General features: G+C 43.6%; 1 protein-coding gene across 1 annotated transcript in view; it reads left to right on the forward strand.

Annotated features, from left to right (window-relative positions):
• The window catches only part of UBR1 (ubiquitin protein ligase E3 component n-recognin 1), a gene marked incomplete in the record, with an annotated part of 288,714 nt that overhangs the window by 260,960 nt on the left and 11,202 nt on the right, over positions 1-16,552 (forward strand). The window contains 2 exon segments of the mRNA XM_073609777.1: positions 16,175-16,231; positions 16,390-16,467. Of these exon segments, the coding sequence (XP_073465878.1) occupies positions 16,175-16,231; positions 16,390-16,467 (135 nt within the window).

The following is a 16,552-nucleotide window of genomic DNA, read 5'->3' on the forward strand; positions in this document are numbered from 1 at the left end:
GAGAAGCAAATACCCCAAGGTAGTTTTTTATATTCAAGGTGAGTCTTTTGAAGATTGTTTTTTGTTAGTTTTTTTTTTTTTTTTTTTTTTACAAAGTTTAAATCAATAAGCTATTTCTAACAGCATGGGCATACTTAGAATTGCACCCCAAAACACATTCTGCTACTCCTCCCAAGTATGGGGATAGCATTATGTAAGACGTTTTAGGAGCCTAGCTGCATAGTCCCAAAATCCAAGGAGCACTTTCAGGCTTGCAAACATACATTATGCATCTAATTTCCTGACCCCCTATCGCATTTTGGGGGCCCTGGAGTGCCAACACCCTCAGAAGGACCACATTTTGGAAATGCAAATGCTCAAATGTACTTTTTAAGGTGCACAGTGAGTCTTTTTTCAATATTTAGTTTTTGCTGCACATTTTTGAAAATTGTTTTTTCTTTGCACAAAGTTGTCAATTAATAAGATATGTCTCACACATCATAGACCTACTTCTAATTACACTCCAAAACACATTCTGCCACTCCTTCCAAGTACAGGGATACCACATATGTGGGACTTTCACAGCATAGCTACGTAGAGGGGCCTAAAATCCAAAGAGCAACTTCGGGCTTTTTTTTTTTCCAAAGAAAAACTTTTTTTTTAAGGTAAAAACATACATCTCAAGATAGTACCTCCAACCAAGTAAACTGCATGTTGAGCATAAACGCATATCAATATTAACAGCTCCATACCCAGAATAGGTTACAAAGTTAAACTCTCCCACACATATGCTTTTTCCAGTCCTTTAACCATATTAGAACACATTATCAAGATAACCCAGTCAATTTTTCAAACATTCTCATCCGGCATTCATGTCAAGTAACCTGTCCATGACCAGATGCACCGGGGCAAGCCCAGGCTCATCCAGCCACGGGCCCCATAGTTTTTCAAATTTTCGTGTGTAACCCCTGTGTTGATAAATCCTTTTCTCTGTCCGGTGCGCATTACCCATAGCAGTGATCCATTCCGTGACTGTAGGAGGATTCTCTGACTTCCAATGTGTCATTATTAACTTATGAGCCAAGAATAGGGTTCTGACAAATTCCTCCAGCAGATTAAGCTAGCAGGGTTTAGGACCTAGAGGGATAGAGATCTGAAATATCCTGTTAAGTGTCCAACACTCCCTTCCAATAGGAATGTAATTTTGGGCACCTCCACAGTAGATGAATTAGGTCTCCATGATCTCATTTACATCTAGTACATGTCGGTGTAGACAAGAGACCCATAGTGTGCAGTCTGTGTGGGGTATAGTATACCCTACACAGGATATAAAATTGTGTTAATCTTTGTGAAACATTCAGGGAGCAGATCGGTACCAACTAGAGAGCTTCTTTCCATTGTTTCCCATCAATCTGACCGACATACCCCTCCCGTTTATCTCTCATTCGTAAAGGGTGTTTTTTCAGAAAATTCTGAAGTAGCATACTATAACATTGCGATATAATCTCCTTGGGGGTAGAGGCCCCCTTGATCAAGTTAAACAGAGGTGTCGGAGACCGAGACCAATACGAAGATTTACTCTGAGCTATTAAGGCATGCCTTAATTGTATGTAATAGAAACGCATGAAAAGCAGTAGACCAAACTTCTCTTGTAAAGCTTCAAATTACATCATTACTCAATTTTGGAAGATTTGTCTGATAAACAGCACTCCATTTCTCTCCCATAATGCCCCGTGTTGCAGCTTGGCAATTTCCATGTAAGTACCATTCGACCAAATTGGGCTGAACTCTGTGTACCCTGTTACTCCCTGCAAATATCTAGTCTTATTCCATATTTTTTTTTAATAAAATTATATGTTGGATATATCTTATGTGGCTTACTGAAGGCCTGAGCCTCTAGTGCCACTGGAACTGTCTCACTCCCTACTGTGTGCAGCGTCACAGCTTCAGAAGAGCTGCGGTTGGCGCTCTCCTGTTCTGCATACACACTCATTGTACCTATCAAATGCTGCAATTGAACAGCAAGATGGTACAACCAGGCATTTGGCAAGGCTAGACCTCCATCATCTTTAGGGCGCTGCACATGTTCGAGTTTTACTCTAGGGGAGCAATTTTTTTCCAAACTAAGGTGTGGAATAAGGAATTTACTATCCTAAAGGTTTTAAGAGGAACCATAACTGGGGAGTTGTGCAGGACATACAGTAACTGGGGCGTTAATATCATCTTAATTAAGTTGATCCTACCAGCTACACACAGGTGAAGGGAATTCCATGTTTTAATGCGATCCTGGAATCTTTGTAACAGTGGGGAAATATTAAGCCCCCCATACTCCCAGATAGAAAGTGTCACCTGGACTCCCATGTATCGGAATAAGGTAGTAATTAGTATGGAACAATTATCATGAGGTGTACCTCCCACATCAATAAAGGCGGACTTTGTCTGATTTTATCCTGAGCCCCGAGTAGTTACCAAATTCCGTTATAGTAGACTATAGTTTCCTTAAGAGAGCCTTCCACATCTCCTAGCGAAAATCATCATATCAACCACATAGAACATCGCTTTTTCCTGTCTGTCTCCATAACGGAAACCGGTAATGACCGAATTATCTCTAATCTGGTTTGCCAACAGTTCAATGGCCAGAGCGAAGAGCAAGGGTGACAAAGGGCAGCCTTGTCTTATTCCCCTTCCCAGAACAAAAGTATGAGACATGCAGCCTGATGCCCGAATAGCTGCCTGCGAGTGACGGTATAGTAAACAAACCCAGGAGATATATTTTTTGCCAAAGCCAAACTTCGGGAGAACACCCCACAAATACATTCGCTCAATGCTATCAAAGGTCTTCATAGCATCCAGTGAAAGCAGAGCCCTGTGTCCTACATTATCAGCTGTGGGGATTGCATATTTAAGAAGAGTCTCCTTAGGTTGACCGCAGTGGACTCATTGGGCATAAATCCAGCTTGGTCTGAGTGGACAATAGATGTAATTACCCCATTGAGTCTAAGTGCCAGAATCTTTGCTAGAATTTTTTAATGTCACTAGTAATGATATGAGTCTATATGAGCCCAGATCCACTGGATCCTTGGCAGGCTTTAAATTAACACAATGTTGGCCTTGGATATAGACAGAGGTGGGACTTACCGCTCCCTAGTTGCATTAAAAACCCTTAGCAATCGAGGAAGGCTTACTCTCGTATACTGTTTGTAAATTTCCATGAGTAGACCGTTAGGGGCTTTACAGTTAGGAAACTTGGAAGGTGCATTCTGTAACTCTTCTAAAGTAAGTGGAGCATCCAAGGCTCTCCTCTGCTCATGTGTGAGTTGTGGGAAGTTGATGCCATTTAAATAATCTGCCAGGTCCTCAGGGGTATACTCCACTGGTAGGAAGATACAGTTGTGTATAGAAACTTGCTAATTCCTGCAAGATTTGACCTGGGAATGCACAAGTTTGCCCACTGGAGTTTTAATAGCTCCAATGGCAAGAAAAAGTTGCTGGGAATTCGCCATCTTAGACAGAAAGCGTCCCATGCTCTCCCCCCTCCTCAAAAACACCAATCTAGAGAAGAACCTCTTTTACTCCGCCGAGGAGGACAGCAGCCGCTCATAAGCAGATTGAGCAGACTGCCATGCCTCTCTGGCCGAGTCAGTAGGGTCCTGTCCTGCACATACTGCGTCTCCTAAGCATGCACCTGTTTCTCCAACTCCTTCCTCAGCCCAGAGGAATTTCACTTAACTGTAGTAATTTCTGTAATAAGTAGACATCTCAGGTAGGCTTTAAATGCATCCCACTGGGCTAGAGTGGAGTCAGCAGAATCCTGAGTAGTAAAGAACTCTGACATGCTCCATCCCCTCATGAGATAGAAATAACTTCAGTCAAAAGGCATTCAATTTCCAGGGTGCCCTAGGCAGCCTAGAGAGTGGGGACACAATTAGGCGTATCACCACAATGCAAACTGCCTGACACACAACGGGGTTTATATATGACCTCCGAGATTGGAGCATGGCAGAGTTACCCACTGCCAGGTCAGTTCTGCACAAGGTACCATGAAAAACAGGAAAACTGCTTGTCTAAAGGGTTTTTGGGTCTCCAGATGTCTACCCAGCCCACCTCATTGAGCAACCATAACAGCAGACAACCACTCAATGTGACAGGATGCCCTAAAACTTGGTGTCTGTCCACGTAGGGGCTCAACCAGCAATTGAAGTCACCCACGATCAGTAACGGTAAATCCGGCCTCCCCTCCAAATATGACCGCAGGATGCGGAGTACCGTCACTGCAAAAGCGGGAGATATATATATATACACTCAGTGCCTTGCAAAAGTATTCCCCCCCCCCCCCCCCATTTTTTTGTGTTTTTGTTGCCTCACAACCTTGAATTAACATGGATTGTTTGAGGATTTGCTTTGTTTAATTTACAGAACATGCCCACAACTTTTGAAGATGTTGTATTGTTTTTTTGTTGTTTTTTTTTTTTTGTGAAGCAAACAAATGGGACAAAATAACAGAAAAGGTCAATGTGCATAACTATTCACCCCCCCTAAAGTCAATACTTTGTAGAGCCACCTTTTGCAGCTATCGCAGCTCCAAATCGCTTTGGATACGTCTCTATGAGCTTGCCATATCTTACTACTGAGATTTTTGCCCATTTCTCCTTGCAAAACTGCTCCAGCTCCTTCAAGTTGGATGGTTTGTGCTTGTGAACAGCAATCCTTAAGTCTGACCACAGATTTTCTATTGGATTGAGGTCTGGGCTTTGACTAGGCCATTCCAATACATTTACATGTTTCCCCTTAAACCACTCAAGTGTTCCTTTAACAGTGCGTTTGGGGACACATTGTCCTGCTGGAAGGTGAACCTCCGTCCTAGCCTCAAATCACACACAGAGTAGTACAGGTTTTGCTCAAGAATATCCCTGTATTTAGCACCATCCATCTTTCCCTCAACTCTGACCAGTTTCCTGGTCCCGACTGCTGAAAAACATCCCCACAGCATGATGCTGCCACTAACATGTTTCACTGTGGGGATGGTGTTCTTTGGGTGATGTGATGTGTTGGGTTTGTGCCAGACAGCATTTTCTTTGATGGCCAGAAAGTTCAATTTTAGTCTCATCAGACCAGAGCAACTCCCTCCATACATTTTGGGAGTCTCCCACATGCCTTTTTGCAAACCCAAAAAGTGCCATTTTGTTTTTTGCTGAAAGTAATGGCTTTCTTCTGGCCACTCTGCCATAAAGCCCAACTCTATGGAACGTACGCCTTATTGTCGTCCTATGTACAGATACTCCAGTCTCTGCTGTGGAACTCTGCAGCTCCTCCAGGGTTACCTTAGGTTTCTGTGCTGCCTCTCTGATTAGTGCCCTCCTTGCCTGGTCCGCGAGTTTTGGTGTGCGGCTGTCTCTTGGCAGGTTTGCTGTTGTGCCATGTTCTTTCCATTTGGTTATGATAGATTTGATGGTGATCCTAGGGATCATCAAAGATTTGGATATTTTTTTTTATAACTTAACCCTGACTTGTACTTGTCCCTTACTTGTTTGGAGAGTTCCTTTGTCTTCATGGCAGTGTTTGGTTAGTGGTGCCTCTTGCTTGGGTGTTGCAGCCTCTGGGGCCTTTCAAAAAGGTGTGCATATGTAATGACAGATCATGTGACACTTAGATTGCACACAGGTGGACATAATTTCACTAGTTATGTGACTTCTGAAGGTAATTGGTTGCACCAGAGCTTTTTATGGGCTTCGTAACAAAGGGGGTGAATACATACGCACATGCCAATTATCATTTTTTTTATTTCTGAAAAATAGTTTTATGTATATATTTTTCTACTTTTACTTCACCAACTTAGACTATTGTGTTCTGATCCATCACATATAATTCAGATTAAAAAAACATTGAACTAAAGGCTGTAATGTAACAAAATGGGTAAAAAGCCAAAGGGGGGGTGAATACTTTTGCAAGGCACTGTACATGCAAGAATACATTGCAGTGACCCAATGCATCAGTGCATAAAAATTAAAGCGTCCTTCAGAGTCTATACACACATCAAACTCTTAGAAATCTATTGAGCTATGCACCAGGACACTTGCACCTCTAGAGAACAAATGCGCCCTTCCCACCCAAGAATATTTAAGACAACACTGAGTTTCTGCAGTCAAATGGATCTCCTGGAAACATAGATGGCTGGAGGGAACAGGTAGCTATCATACGTTTAAGAGGGGAACTTAGACCTCTGAGGTTCAATGATATTACAGGAATCTCAGCCATTGGGGAAAATTGGAGATGGACAAAAATATCAACACATTGTTTGTGGTATAATGGTACAAATCATCTCGGAACATAAGTGCACAGGAACTGGCATGACTGGTTGATCCTCGATTGGGCAGACTTGTAGGGAAATCCTTCCAACTTCTCCTCCCCCCATAAAAGGTCTGTTAGGACAAACTGAAAATAACATGGCACAACAGTGCCAACACTTGCATAGTGGCAGGTCCAGGCTTGTCTACCCACCCGACAAAACCTGCATGGTAGAAAAAGTAAGTGCAAAAAAAAACAAGGCCATAAACAGGGCAGGTCCCCATGTCCCAAAGAAGTGTGTGCCTGTCGGTTAGCTGTAACACGCAGCTTTGCAGGGCACAACATCGCGTATTGGAATTGCAGGTTCCTCAACCGCCTTTTCACATCTGCGAACTTGGCCTGGCGTCTCTGCACCTCCGCAGAGAAGTCTGGATAAAAGGATATCCTGGTGCCATTGAACTGCACATTGGCACGCTCCCGCGCACATCTTAGCACTGCTTCCCTGTTATATAGAAGCCAGGCCAAGACCTGTCTTGGGTGGGGGGGGTTGCCATGGTAGCAATGGGCGGCCCAGAGTACGATGAGACCTTTCAACTGTGAAAAAGGGGGAGAAAATATCCTTGCCAAATAGATCAATAAGCCGCCCTTCGATGAGTGATGTTGGATCTTTCCCCTCCGTTTTTTCGGCAGGCCCACTATGCGAATGTTGTTACGCCGTAAGCAATTTTCATATCATCCGCTCTGTTTTTGGTATCTTTAGCTAGCTGGTGTGCGACATGAGCAGTCACTGACGGCAGTTTATCTTCAGTATCGCTAACTCTGCTTTCCACAGCAGTCATCCATTCCCAGATTTTTTTTGAAGGTCTTGTTGCTGCCATCCTTGGCCTTCCTGCTGCCATCCTTGGCCTTCCTGCTGCCATCCTTGGCCTTCTCAGCAGCCCGTTGTGTGCAAGGCGTCAGAGCTGCGACCACGGCATCTTTGATTTCCAGGCCTGCAAAATCTTCCCTTTTTTTTTTTTTTTTTTTGTCTTTCTGTGGGTGCAGAGGGCCTGGCAGGTGGACCAGGTTGGTAGCCAGCTGGAAAGCTCAAAATGGCCGCTCTATCACTACTGGGAGGAGAGGATCACTGCACAGTGCTAAAGCGGAGCTGTGAGAAACGCTGCCTTCACATGCCGTTCTTGGCCACACACCCTACCTTTAGGCTTTTAAGGGCTATTAATTACAGATCTAATTTCTTGACTACTTATTACATTTTTGGAGGCTCTGGACCACCAGGACAGTAGAATCACTCTAGCAAAAAGGCAAAGGATCAGTCCATGTGGCAAGCAACAATGAGGTTTAGGAAACAGGCCAGGGTCAGTACAAGCACCAGGCAGAGGCAGCACTCCATCGGTGTGGCGGTGATCAGGAACACTATTCCTGGCTGCACTGTCTCTAGTGACACAGTACTGATGTGGCGGCAATAATTAGGGACCCTGTTGATAGCTGCATTGGTTTTGGTGAGACAGGTATTGGTATGGCTAGCAAACAGTAACATTGTTGCTTACTGCACTGGTCTGCTGACACTGTACAGAGGTGGCTAGTGATCAGTAACACTGGCTACACTGTCACCAGATCAGGGGTGGTGAATGATCAGGGACACATTGGAATAATTTTATTAAATATCAGATCACCCGTATCAACTAAATATATTTATATATATTCCAAATGGATATATCTATGTTGCATTGTTGACTTCAGACTCCGAAGTAAATAAAAGGCTGCATGCTTTCAGGAAAAATGGCTTGCATCTGAGATGCTTTTGAGTTTCTTTCAAGTTACTTTTACTTGTTTATATTTGCATTCAAATAGACATCTATGGGGGAAATAACACAATTTATTCACAGCAATATATGATAAATATAAAAGTAAACACAAGCTTGTTCCAGTAATGTGACTCACTATATAGTGAATCCAAAATCTATATGACTACCCTGGAGCATGCACCTTTACCAAGCCAAAAATGGCAGCTCCCATATTTCTATTTCCTGAAATTGCTTTAAAGTAATTGTAAACCTCTGACATGAAATATGAACAAAGCATATCCATCTAGAACGAATTGTCATTTCTGTCTGCTGCTTATTCTTCTGCTATCAGCCTGAGTCAATTCTGACAGCTAAGGGCACAAGGGAGGGAGCTTCAGCACATAACTTGTGGTTGACAGCCTCAGCTCTGTTCCTTTGTGCTGTGTGAAGGGGGTGTGTCTCTTCGCTCCCATCAGTTCTTTACCCCACCCCACAGATAAAACTTATGTAGGAGGATTTGCTTAATCTCTGGGTGTCACCTGAGGCCAGTCACTTCACTGGGTTTATGTAAGGGTTTACAACGAGCTGATAAAACACAAACAATTCTAATTTCTCATGTCTATATTGAACACGCCCATTAATCATGCACAGTGCTGGAGGATAAAGTAGGTGAACCAGTAGACTAATTCAGTGTAAGCTCATTGGAGTCAGTAGTTTGCACACCTGAAGTCCAACTAATGAAATGAGTTTAGAGAGGTGGTTTAGAGCTACTTTGATTAATAAATGAAGCATTAGCTGATGTGTACCATGCCTAACAAAAAGGAGCTCTCTGAAGACATACGATTAAGAGTAGTTGATCTGCAAAAGGCTGGAAAGGGATACAAAGCAATCTCAGTGTTTAGGCATCCATCAGTCAATAGACAAATTTTCTCTATAAATGGGGACAGTTTAGTTTTGTGGCTACTCTTCTTAGAAGTGGGCACCCAGCCAAGCTGACACCCAAAGCACAACGCTGGATCCTCCATGAGGTAAAGAACCCACGTGTAATGGCTAAAGACTTGAAGACATCACTGGAACTAGCAAACATATATGTGAGTTCTACCATATGCAAGTCTTTGAACAGGCAGGATGCCCATGGCAGAGCATCACAGAGGAAGCTGCTGCTCACCAAAAAACACAATGCTGCATGCCTGAAGTTTTCTAAAGAGCACCTTGGAAACAGCAATGGGAAAATATTTTGTGTACTGCTCAAACAAAAGTTATATTGTTCGGGACGAATACTCAGCACTATGTATGGCACAAAGAGGGCACAGCTTACCAACATCAAAACACCATCCCAACCGTGAAGTATGATGGAGGGGACAATCATGATTTGGGCTTGCTTCGCTGCCTGGACCACTTGCCATCTTTAAGGGGAAAATTAGTTCCCAAGTTTACCCAAATATCTTACAGGATGTCAGAGTAGCTGTCCACCAGCTAAATCTTAGCAGGAGTTGGATGATGCAGCAGGACAATGACCCTAAGCATTAAAGTAAAGCCACGGGGGGGGGGGGGGGCATGGTCAATGACCAGGATGTGAGAACGCGAGTTGCTTGAGCTCCATCCGTGCCGCACTGATCCTCACCTGATCCTGCAGACCCGTCGGCTCTGCAGGGGCCCCTTCTGCCCCCACAGCCTCACCAGGCGATGGTCAAATACTGCCTGCCAATGAAGGAACCCCCCGGGATGCATGCAGCCATGAGGGCAGAAGCAAGATGACGCCGGCCAGCATTCTACACACAGACACAGCCAGCCATCCTTTTCCTCCTCTGCAGTGCAACAGCTCTCAGGGAAGGGTGAGTCACCCTGCTTCTAGCCCGGAGGTTCCCTTCCTATTCTCCCCTGCTGAGTACACAGATCCTGCCACCCCTAATGCAGGCAATGCTGACACAGGCCCTGTAGAACCGACCCTGGCACAGATCATGGAGGCCATTCAACACAGCCATGCTTCCCTCACTACACAAATGGACTCCATTAAAACTGACCTATACTTCCTAAAACAGGATGCGCACAACCTCCGGCACAAAGTGTCTAATGCTGAACAACGCATTGGAGAGCTGGAAGAAGAGACACGTCCCTTGCAGGCCTCAGAGAGCTGCATCAAGCTCAGGGTTACACCGCTGACACGCTTACTGACATGGAAGATTGCATAACAATCTGCGATTTCTGGGGTTTCCAGAGGATTCAGAGGGAAGGACCCCTGAGACATTTATGGAAAGATGGCTGACATCCACTTTTGGCGCCTCCCACTTTTTCACCACTATTCACCATTGAACAAGCTCATAGAGTTCCTTTACGCCTCTTGCCCTCTGGGACCCCACCATGTGCCATGCTTATTAAACCACTGCACTTCAGGGACAGAGAAGCGGTTCTCAGAGCTGCTCGAGAGAAAGGCCGTAAATCCTTTTAATGGTAATGGAATCGCCATCTTCCCGGGCTTCTCAGTAGCTACACAAAAACAGAGGGCTACCTTCCTGGCTATCAAAAAAAGGCTGAGGGACCTCCAACTACCCTACAGCATGCTATATCCTGCACGGCTGCAGATCATTAATCAGGGCAAGGCCTACTTTTTTTTACTGATCATAAGGACGTAGCACACTGGGTGAATACCCTAGGGCCTCTGGACCCGTGAAACCAGCACCAGAGGTCTCCTTCTCCTCGCTGAATGTGAAAGCCCTACAAATGGATCTCTCTACTTCCTGTTTGACACCCCCCATTTAGCTTGTGTTGCTGGGGGGGGGGGGATGCCACAACACCTTCCCCTCCTCCTCACTCCTCTACATGAGAAGCTGGGGACACCTACCAACACTTTGCCATATATTGACTTGAAGTCCTTTACCCTGGATGACTATTACCTCCACATCCTTGTCCCCCCCTCCCCTTCTTGTTAATTTCCCATCTTGTTTGAAATTTTTAACCAACCTGGAACACTCTGTCTAAGATTTGGGTCGATCAACACGTCATGCCCTGTGCGGACACGGACGAACGCACATTGCTATGGACTTCCTTCCACTCCTTCTGGTTTGTTAGTGGTGGGACCTTACCATGACCCCCCTGCTTTGCAGTTTTGGTTTCAGGAACAAAGCTCTCATGTGTTTGGGTTTGGGAGCCAGGAGGGTTAGGGTGGTTTTGGATGTTTTGGGACTGTTTTTTGTGTTATATAGCCTTGCTTTGCTTTTCTCATACATATTCACCGGCCTATTCGGCCATCTTGGCATCCAGTTCGTACCTGCAGAGATCGCATTACTCTCTGAGATGTACAAACTATATGCACATTTCCTTGTACCACACGAGGTATAGAGAGCTATGCAGCATAGTTGATTCTACTGTTCTGTGAGAGATGTGTACTGATGATTATGCTTAATACTTGCTTATGGCTACATTACGCCTGATTTCTTGGAATGTTAGGGGGCTCGACTCCAAAGTGAAATGTTCACTAATGTTTGAATATTTGACCAGGCATAATCCACATGGGTTTCCTGGAGGAAGGTCACATCTCCAGGGTTTTGGCCCTTAAAAAAGATAAAATGGCGTATGCCATTCACTCTACATATTCAACATATGCTAGAGGTACATCTATTGTTATAGCCAAATCAGCTCCTGTCACAATTAAACACATCAAACTAGATCCGGGTGGCTGCTTTGTAATCTTAGTGCTTGAACTCCTTGGTAAACTATATACAATCACTAGCCTGTATGTTCCACCACCCATTACTAAACAATTTGAGCGAGTAATGGGCACAATCAAGGAAATCGCAGAGGGCCCCTTATTGATAGCGGGCGAGTACAACACATTCCTTGACAGCTCCATTGATAGGTTCTGATGCTCTACATCGCCGCCCACGCCCTTAGGCGCCTTTCTGACTCAGTTTGACCTGGTGGAGGCCTGGAGGTGGAAACATGCGGACATCAGAGAATACTCGTGGCACTCTGACTCTCACGGTACACTGTTACGCATTGGTCTATGTCTGGTCTCGTCGGCTATGCTTAATATGGTGTCTGAGGTCAAGTACCTCCCTAGAGCGATGTCCGATTACTCTCCTTTGATGATGGACCTTGCTATAGGAACACCTTCATCTTATCGAATATGGAGATTGAGCCCACTATGGCTGGCTGACCAGGCTGTTGTTGTTCAGAGCCTGGCCGAAATGAAATCCTATTGGATAACCAACAAACAGAGCGCCTCCATCCCTCTGGTATGGGATGCCTTTAAAGCCACCACACGCGGCTCTTTCGCTGCATCTATTGGGCAGGCCCGTAAGGCATCTCAGTCTAGACTGGTGGACGCAGAAGGGGGACTCTGGGATGCTGAGACCGCATACTCTACATCTCCTACTCCTGAAACACATGCTGTTTGGAGAGACAGGGCTAGAGAATTGGATCTGGTACTCCTGGAACGCACCCAAAAAAAGTTGCTGTATCAGAATTACTGTTTTTTGAGTTTGGCGACAAGAACAGTCGCCTGTTAGCATATCTTTCCAGACCTGACTATCAGCCGTGCAACATTCCGAGAATTAGGTACTCAGAGGGAATCATAGTTGAACAATACACGGACATAATGGAGACATTTGTTACGTTTTATTCAGTTATACTGCTCTAGGGCGCAGTACACTATTGTGGAACTAGATGACTTTCTATCGAACATCTCACCTCAAAAGTTGCAGGACCCTCAGGCTTCACTGCTTGACAACTGAGGAAATAGGGAAGGCCATCCAGTCCTTTGCCAGAAATAAAATGCCGGGACTGAATGGATTCCCCATAGAGTGGTACACACATTTTGATCCCACACTTGCTTCGGGTATATAACATCGCCCTAAAGACGGGACAATTGCCGCCCTCCATGTCGGAGGCACTGATTGTCCTTATCCCTAAGCCCCATAAGGACCAACTTCTTTGTTAATCGTACCGATCGATTTCGCTAATAAACGCAGACGTAAAAATTTTAGCCAAAGTGCTTGCCCAGAGATTGAATACAGTCATCACTACTCTTATTGGACCAGATCAGACTAGATTCATCCCAGGGCTATCGACTTCCATTAATCTGCGCAGGCTTTTTACTAACATGCAGGCGATTCATGATACCATGGGCTCTCGGGCCATTTTGGCCCTGGACACTCATAAGGCCTTCGACTCGGTCAAATGGCTGCATCGGCTAGAAATCTTGGCTAAATTCGGATTTGACAATGATTTTATCAGATGGGTACAACTACTGTATCATAATCCTATGGCTAGACTAAAAGTGAATGCTTCCATATCCGATCCCTTTCAAATAAGGAGAGGCACCAGACAGGGGTGTCCTCTGTCGCCATTGCTGTTCGCACTGGCGATAGAACCCCTTGCAGTACTGATATGATCCACTGGGGCGATTGTGGGATTGACGATTGGGGGTCTGGAAGAAAAAGTATCCCTTTATGCAGACGACATGCTGATATATTTGGCGGACCCCCAGTCGTCTCTCCCAGCCCTGCTGGATACTATCCAGCGGTTTGGTCATTTCTCAGGTTTCCAGGTTGACTAGGACAAATGTCCCCTATTTATGATAGACCAGACAGGCTCTATAGTGTTGCCTCCCGCATGCCCACTACAGATCGTCCACTCTTTTTGTTATCTGGGGGTTTTGCTACAGTACCCTATCTCCTAAAAATTAATTTGGACCCTCTTATTGGTAGATTAAGGAACACACTGAAGATATGGTCAAATCTTCCTTTAACATTACTAGGTAGAATAAATATTTTTAAAATGATTTTTCTGCACCGCTTCTTGTATATTTTGAGGGGAGGAGTGGTTCGTATCGCAAAAACCACCTTGTAACTACCCATTCTCGAAGGTGGTCTGGCACTTCTTGCCTTCAAACCTACTATATGATCTTGCAACTGGCACATGCGCATTGGTGGTTCTATCCCAAAGCCAACAATGCGGCCACTGCTTTGGAGGCAGCCATCCTTACCTCCTATGAATTTCTTCAGAACCTCATACACAGAATGTCACTCAAGGGAAGAAGGGGGTACAACTGTTCTAGCAATGACCCTACGGGTATTTAAACTCTCTAAGCTATTGCCATCCGATTCACGAGCCACACACACACACCGAATGCCCCGCTGTGGGGGCAGCCCACGGCTGCAAGAATTTTTCCGTAGAACAGATGGAGCCTTCTGGTTTAAACAGGAGGTGAAAGTAATCTCACATCTCTTTCTAGATAACATGTTTCGCTCCTTTGTGGACTTTCAAAGAGACTTCGGTCTCCCCCCAAAGCATATTTCCAATATTTTCAGATATGTCACACTGGCCCGACACAGTTTGGCCTTCGTAACCTAATTTTCTTTGATTCAAAATGATTCGTAATTGTAATTTTCTTTGATTTGAAATTCTTAATTTTGTTAGATAATACTTTTCGTTATTCGGTACACTACTCGTAATTTAGTAATTGTTACTTTTCGTAGGAAATAAAGAATAATAAGGGTGCACACAATTCTTCAGGCAAAAAATGGACACATGGACACACCCGATCCAAGATGCTAATTACAGCTCATCACTGTAGGCAATATCAAGAAGAATAGAGAAGATTGATCGCACACTTGAATCCAGGAAAATGCTGTAGATGCTGGCTCATAACAGTAAAGAAATTCAAGTGTGCGATCAATCTTTTCTTCTCTTCTTAATAAAGAATAATAATCCTATGCTTGTTTTTCTAATAAGTCCTGTACTTGCTCCAGTCCACTCCCTCAGTCACGAGACCTGACTCAGTCTCCTCCTCAACTGAATCTAAAAAGATTCACGAATGCAGTGTGACTCGGACACAAAAGGGATAAGATGATTGGCTAAACATATTAAGTAAGATACATCATTCACTAATACACTGCCCATTCGAAAGAACGATTCAAGAACATGAAATTACGAACATATGAAATTAGGAACATACATATTAAGATGCACTTACACTGTCCATTCAAAAGAACAATTCGAGAACACGAAGAAACGAAATTACAAACACACGAATGAACATACGAAATTATGAACAGACAAAGGATTGAAAATGCAAAATGTAAATCATTTTCTTTCTTTTACTTTTTTGAAGTTTCGTAAGTTTGTCCGTTCGTATTTTCGCGTGTTCGTTATTTTGTGTATTCGTAATTTTTGTATTTTTGGTTCTTTCAGCTATTCGGATTGAACCGAATGTACGAATACTAACAAATTCGTACGGAAATCCATTTGTTACGAACTGAATTGCACATGTCTATTAGATTATGTTAAATGTATGCATATACCTAGATTCCATAAGGATCAAAGCAAGCAGATTAGCTATGTAATTGTCAAGTCGCTTTGTGTATATTGATTGGATACCTGAAGACTGTTTTTGTTTTCGTTACGATCTGAGTGATGTTCGCTCGAATGCATACCTATGTATTTGTTCATGTATATAACAATAAAAAATTACACCTTTTAAAAAAAAAAAAAAAAAGTAAAGCCACCACAGACTGTCTTCAGAAAAAAAAAATGTACCGTTTTGGAGTGGTCCAGTCAAAGCCTAGGCCTTAACCCCATAGATATGCTGTGGAATGACCTTATGCAGTTTTGGAGGAATGTTTACAAATTCCTTCTTAAAGTGTCCAGGTCTAATCCAGAGCTTTGGAAAGCACTTGCTTAAAGTGATCGCTGCCAAAGGACGTTCGACCAGGTAATAACTCCAAGGGTTCGCTTTTTTTCTCCGTCACTTTGAATTTTTTTGGGGCATGTTCAATAAAGACATGATAAATTAGAGGTGTTTTTTTTTTTTTTTTTTTTTATCAGCTTGAGCACACTGCTTTTTTTTCTTTTATTCAGTTTGTATGAATTAGGTGACCTGTTTCCGTGGCATTTTTATAATGGTATTCTAAATATACCTTCCACCAATCAAAAGTGTGTGCAATGCTGTGTGATCTTTAACTGGTACAAAAAGAAGGTATTAGGTTGAAGCACAATGTGATGTACGACTCTAATCTTCTTAGCATGAATTATGAATTAAATTATAGCCGAGAAGATTTAGTTAGGTTAATTAACTTTGTACAGCTGTCACTTGTGTCACCGTCTCATCTCTGTCTGTCCTCCAGGTGGTGCTCTGACCCAGCTGTTTTGAGTGTCCTCACGGGCGAAAAAACAGCACTCAGGTAATAAGACTACCCCTAATATATTACCTGTGGGTGGTAAAGGTAGCTGCATAGGCATGAAAAATTGTCTATATACTGTGTGTATGTGTATGTTTTTTTATATATATATATATATATATATATATATATTTATACACTTTTTTTACCTGTGATTATAGGTATCCAAGGAAATGCAACACTTTAACAGAGCTGCCTGACGACTACAGCATTCTGCTGAACCAGGCCTCTCTTTTCAGGTGAGATGTAAGGGGTTTAGAAAATGCTTCTTTTTTTTTCCAGCCTACAAGTACCCTGTTTCCCCGAAAATAAGACCTAGCGTGA

The sequence above is a fragment of the Aquarana catesbeiana genome, linkage group LG13, assembly GCF_042186555.1.
Source record: "Aquarana catesbeiana isolate 2022-GZ linkage group LG13, ASM4218655v1, whole genome shotgun sequence".
Lineage (NCBI taxonomy): Eukaryota > Metazoa > Chordata > Amphibia > Anura > Ranidae > Aquarana > Aquarana catesbeiana.